The 6,000-nt window shown below is 38.2% G+C and overlaps 1 protein-coding gene across 1 annotated transcript in view; it reads left to right on the top strand.

Moving 5' to 3' along the window:
* Ddx1 (DEAD-box helicase 1) overlaps positions 1 to 4,536 on the top strand; it is a 30,295-nt gene extending 25,759 nt beyond the window's left edge. The window contains exons 20-26 of the mRNA XM_070025019.1: positions 409 to 500; positions 1,670 to 1,742; positions 1,865 to 1,937; positions 2,019 to 2,061; positions 3,064 to 3,159; positions 3,455 to 3,575; positions 4,207 to 4,536. Coding sequence (XP_069881120.1) covers positions 409 to 500; positions 1,670 to 1,742; positions 1,865 to 1,937; positions 2,019 to 2,061; positions 3,064 to 3,159; positions 3,455 to 3,575; positions 4,207 to 4,337 — 629 coding nt within the window. The 3' untranslated portion in view covers positions 4,338 to 4,536. The remainder of the gene's footprint in view (positions 1 to 408; positions 501 to 1,669; positions 1,743 to 1,864; positions 1,938 to 2,018; positions 2,062 to 3,063; positions 3,160 to 3,454; positions 3,576 to 4,206) is intronic.
* Positions 4,537 to 6,000: the final 1,464 nt, after the last annotated feature.

Below are 6,000 nucleotides of genomic sequence, written 5' to 3' on the forward strand. Positions count from 1 at the left end.
CCAGAAATGCAATGTGACTAAGCTATTTAGAAGCCAGGCTGTGGGCGCCTGCCTTTTAGGGACGGTGTGAATGTTATGGTGCTCACTTTGGGTCTCCACAAATGAGCCTTGTGCCTGCTTTTTTGTTCTTAGTTTTATAAAGAAGTTCTTAATTGGCACATTGCCTAATCTACTCTTGCACATTGGGAAGGTAACTTAGAATCTTCTGAAAAGCAAATCAATTTTAATGCTCCATGTAATGCCATTTTGCCTGTGACAGAAATTATGTTACTGTGGTTTAAGGCAAGTTGAGGCATAGAATTTGTAGAATTATATGGTAGTGTTATGATCCAACTTCTATTGGCTTTTTAATATGGTTTTTGGTATAATGATTGCCTAAATGGTCAAATGTTCAATACTTTTTACTAGGACCTGATAAAAAAGGACATCAGTTCTCGTGTGTTTGTCTTCATGGTGACAGAAAGCCTCATGAGAGAAAGCAAAACCTGGAGAGATTTAAGGTACTAATATTTAGCTAGCTATATATTCTTACTACTTAGGAAGCAGCAATTCTATAGTTAATCAGTTTCATTTAATACTATTAAAGCAGATCTTATCCTAGAAAGTCTGGAACACTCCTATTCTGACATGGTGGCAGGGGTTCATCATGGTAAATGTCCTCTTCCCTGCCAGCACAGTACTACTAAATAAAATTCTCTGTTTAAGAAATATCCATTGTTTTGGGAGAAGAATGGTAATCCATGTCTGTGAGTCTTCTTTGTCTTTTTTCCTTAAGAAAGTATATAGTAATACTTATAGAAATTTAATTTGGAAATAATTGAAGACGGACATGAAGAGAATTATTTGTGGGATTAAATGTATTTTGTTTTGATACTGTTTGGGGTAGACCTTTGCAGTTAGTTGCTTACCACATACAAATGATCAATAGAGTTCTTGGTGTAGTTGGGAGTAGGGCTCCAGCTGTTTAGAACTAAAGGTCATTGATTTACCCACAGACATTGTCATTCATTTACCTATGTGTTTATCCCATTGTATGTTACAAATGCATTTCCTTTGTGACCCAGAGAATAAAAAGCAGGGAGCACTGCGCTTGGGAGCATTAAGATTATGTTTCCATGCTGGGCATACTTGATGTAGATGTTTAAACATACTGCCTGGCCTAGAGTCAGCATGGGCCTATTTTTTTTCCTCTGGGAATTGTACTAGACCTGAACACAGTATGTTCTTCTTCCCTCCAAATCTCTTAATTTTGCTGCACACAAATGACATCTAAATGCTAATTTGTATTTTCTTTACTTTGGGATTTTTGTCTATTAACACAAAACAGTGCAACCTTGAAGGAAGGAATATGTCAAGTAGTCTGGATTTATATTTATACATTATATTCTGTTTTATCTTTTTCTTGAATTTTCAAAATATTTCTGAAAACTAAACATCTCTCAAGTTTAAGCCAAATTTAAGCAGTGGTTTAATTAATGAATCCAATCTTTATTATCTTAAGTGGCATATTTCAGCAAATCATAACATAAAACTTCTTCAATTATGAATTTGTAAACCTCTAATCTGATATTAACGTTTAGTTATTAGAGATCTCACCTAGTGAAAAGATAATATTTATTTGTATTTTTAGCATATTTCTGACATTCCTTTTTCTTTTGGTTCTCTTTAGAAGGGAGATGTAAGATTCCTGATTTGCACAGATGTAGCTGCCAGAGGAATTGATATCCATGGTGTTCCTTATGGTAAAATTTAAAAAAAAAACTTTTTATGCCTGCAAGTTAAATTTTAGATTCATAAAGCTCAGTACGTTTTTAAAATTTCCAACTAATGGCAGTGGTTAATAGTTGCTTTTATTTTTTTGTAGTCATAAATGTCACCCTGCCTGATGAAAAGCAAAACTATGTACACCGAATCGGCAGAGTAGGAAGAGCTGAAAGGTATTACTGTGATCTCTTCCTCCTTTTTAAGCTTCTGTGTTTCAGAAATGAAGTCTAATAAAGATTTTTCAAATCTTTTAGGATGGGTTTGGCTATTTCCCTGGTGGCAACAGAAAAAGAAAAGGTAATCTTGTCAGTGCTCCATTGAATTCATTGTGTGTGTTGTAATTTTTAGATGCTGGCAATAAAAGCCATTTGATTTCCCATTTCAGTTGGATTCAGGCAACTGGAATATAAGGACATGAGCTTTTATGGCAATTTATTCTCTTTTATTCATTGAATAAACAAGCATAGGACAAGACTTAGAAAAAATACAAAACAAGATTTGCCTTTATATAACTTTTTGACAAAAAATACTTAAAAATTGTAGTGTGGTACCTTAGAAGACTGCTTAGGGTGAATAACTTATTTTGATATAATTATAGATTTATAGAAAAGTTGTAATTAAATTACTTACACATTTTGCCCTAGTTTTTGATTCTCTTGTATAAAACCTACTTAGTTTTTTATAGTAATCCCCAATTTTTTTTTTACTGTTTTTATTTTTTTTTTTGGTCCTGGCTCTTGAATTCAGGGCTTGGGTGCTGTCCCTGAGCTTATAATTGCTCAAGGCTAGCACTGTACCACTTTGAGCCACAGCACCACTTCCTGTTTCCAGTGAGTAGTTGGAGATAATGATCTCACAGGAAGTGGCGTTGTAGCTCAAGTGGTAGAGTGCTCGCCTTGAGCTGAAGAGCGCAGGGACAGCGCCCAAGCTGTCAAGCTGTTCAAGCCCCATGAACAGGAAAAAAAAAAAAAAAAGGATCTCACAGACTTCCCTGCCTGGGCTGGCTTTGAACTGTGATCCTCAGATCTCAGTCTCCTCAGTTAGCTAGGATGGCAGGTATAAGCCACTGGTGCTCAGCATCTTTTACCATTTTCTGTCTGAGAATTTCTACAGCTGACATCTATTTTAGGGCAGTTTTTGGATTACTCTCAAAAAATCTCAGAAGGTCTATGTAATGAGCTACTGAGTAGTAACAGTAATTGGGCAAGAAATATGTAGTTTTATTTTTCTAGTGCTTTAAGTAAAGTGTTTAGCATGTACTTTCTCTACATGCTCACATTTTCTTCATCTTTAACCTAGGTTTGGTATCATGTGTGTAGCAATCGTGGAAAAGGATGTTACAACACAAGACTCAAGGAAGACGGGGGCTGTACTATATGGTATAATGAGATGCAGGTGAGATCGGAAGACACAGGGAGCATTGGGTTAATGTGGGCAATGAGAACTGTCTGTTTAGAAAAGCTGCCTCTCCACCATTAGCAATCTGTGTAACAGTGGAGAAGAGTAGTGATGGTTGGTGGGTAATACTGGCTGTAGTTGGTAAATTATTATGGGTGAGCTTTTTCTTCAGCAATCTAATTTTCATTTATCCTATGCATTCAGGCTTTGCTGGTTATTGAATGCTGTTAAAATTATAACTGTCAGAATTAGAGTTTTATTTGGAAATATATCCATTTTCTGTCTTTCTTAGCTGCTGTCTGAGATAGAAGAACATCTGAACTGTACCATTTCTCAAGTTGAGCCTGATATAAAGGTTCCAGTGGATGAGTTTGATGGGAAAGTTACCTATGGTCAAAAAAGGGCTGCTGGTGGTAAGCTTTGACTAGTTCAAAGTCTGCTTTACATGTGAATGTACCCCTTTTGAACTCGGGTTTGTGAGGAGAGTAATTTTGTTTCAGCGTTCTGAGTATGTTATTAGCATATTAATGAGTATAACTACTTGTACTCTTAAACACTTGTCCACTCTTGTCTTACAGCAATTTTATTGTGTGATCTGTGTGTGAATGAGAGACAGCTGCTTGGCTGCTTCTCTCCAAAGTGTTAATGTCACAAGAGCACTTGAACTTGTTATGGGATTATTAGGACACAGGAGAATAATATGTAATTTTGAACAAGGAGCCAGAAGCCGTTGCCTTAGGTGCCAGCCAACCTGGAAGGTTCATCCTTAGTTAGTTCCTGAACGTTTTTGAGTCAGGCTAGACTAGAGTTTGCAGATTGAGGGAGAGGAGGGAGGGGAAGGGCAGCTTTTAGTAAGGTCAAGTCAGTTATGTTTAAATAATTGGCTTAAGATTTTACAACTGACTTTCTGAAGACACCCTGCCCAGTAGTCCATTTTTATTGCTAGAAGTGATGTTTAAAGTGTTAGAATTGAGCCAAACTATTGCTGACAAGTACTTCAAGCGTGTAGTTTACATTACTTTGTGATTTGTGTGTGTGATGCAGGTGGAAACTATAAAGGCCATGTGGATATTTTGGCACCTACTGTTCAAGAGTTGGCCGCCCTTGAAAAGGAGGCACAGACATCTTTCCTGCATCTTGGCTACCTTCCCAACCAGCTGTTCAGAACCTTCTGATTTCCATGTAGACTGAATAAGATTGGAGTAATAAAGTCTGTAGTCTTAAAACTAACACAGTTGCACTGCTTCCAGGAGGCAGTATTTATAGTAACTAAGCTGTTAATGCCAACTCTTGCATGTCAAGAAACATTCATCGTAGGGATTCTTTATCAAATGGCAGTCTATGAAAATAAATTCAACTGTACTTTCATGAAGATTTGTTTGTGTCTTCTCATAAGGTTTGTGTCTTTTTTAAAGTTACTTTCTTCTCCCCTCCTTTAAAGAATGCTGTGGAGCTAGGGACAGGGGACCCACGCGAAACCACTAGCAGATGTGCTGTGGGTAGCTTTTCCAGGGCATTATTCCTAAGGGCAGTTGTTCTTCAGGTGGGTAAGACTGTCTGGGTGCATGTGAAAGCTGGAAGAGAATTGTAACGTGGGGGAAAAATGATCCCAAGGCAGAAGGAGTGCTCGGTTGGTTTGAAATTCTGTGGGGTGATGTTAAAGTTATATTTTGAAGGATTACCTTTTCAAGAATCCTTCTTTCCAAATTGCACATACCCAGGGAAATAAATCACATCTGTGGGTCCTCTACAACTTAAAAATCAAGCTCAAATTCAGTTAAGAACTTAAAACTCAGTTCTCTGGGACATACTTTCTTAAACTCTGTCTCTTGCCTAAACTACTACAAAGAAAGGGGGAAATGCCTGAACTGTTTCTTTGTGCCTTTGTTTATAGGGATTTCTTTTTCTTGTGAGAGTTGGGAGGGAATTCCTCTAACCGTAGCATTTGCTGAGAGCCTAGCTTATTATGTATTTCTTATGTGATGGTTTGCAAACCTCTTGGCAATGAAATACTTTCTTTGAGCAAAATCTTGAGTGAAACGCAATATGGAATCAGGTAAAAAGCTCTAATGGAAATGCTGTTGCCTGGTGTAAGGTCTTAGTTTGTGCAGTGATTTGCAGATGCCATTTTGGGCCACTTTCTGTGGAGATTTCCTGGAACTACTCTTCAGGTCACTCAGCTGTGATGGCAGCTCTTTGCAGTGCTCACCCCAGTAGTTAACTGCTTTAGAAATGGACTTTTGGTGGACACATAACCGCAAACACTGAGAGTCAGACTACATCTTTTCCCATTTCCCTCAGGCTGGAACTTGGGTGTGGTATTAGTGAGCCTGCTACCACCATTACAGAAGAGTAGTGCTTGAGGAATGACAGCAGCAGGACAGAAAGGGAGAGAGCTGTGCACCTGCTCTGGATGAACTGTTGGAATCATTTGATCTTATCTGAGCCACTAAAATGTTAGGTCTGAGCTACAGAACTTTAGCCTCTGCCCAACTAACACAGAGTACTAAAGGCCCTTGAGAGTCTGGAGGGTGTTAAATACTAATCTTTAAATGCCAGTATTTCTGACTCAGTGTGTAGTGGGATCCATGGTTGTCCCAACTTGGGCCCAGGCTGGATATGACAGGAGCTTGGCACCTGCCTTCCTGCCTGTCTGGAGGCTCAATGGTGGTTCACCTTCAAAGCCATTTTCAGGCTTTGATTGCTAGAATCATACTTTCTTAGTAATGGTTTTTTGGAGGGTTTGGGTTTTGGGTATTTTTGTGGGGGGACTTTTTTGAAGCTCTGTTTCTAATCTTAACAAACTGATGTGTTTTACTCTGACTCACATTTACTTCC

Source organism: Dipodomys merriami, unplaced genomic scaffold (assembly GCF_024711535.1).
Source record: "Dipodomys merriami isolate MVZ:Mamm:240054 unplaced genomic scaffold, mDipMer1.0.p SCAF_17, whole genome shotgun sequence".
In the NCBI taxonomy this organism is placed as follows: Eukaryota; Metazoa; Chordata; class Mammalia; order Rodentia; family Heteromyidae; genus Dipodomys; species Dipodomys merriami.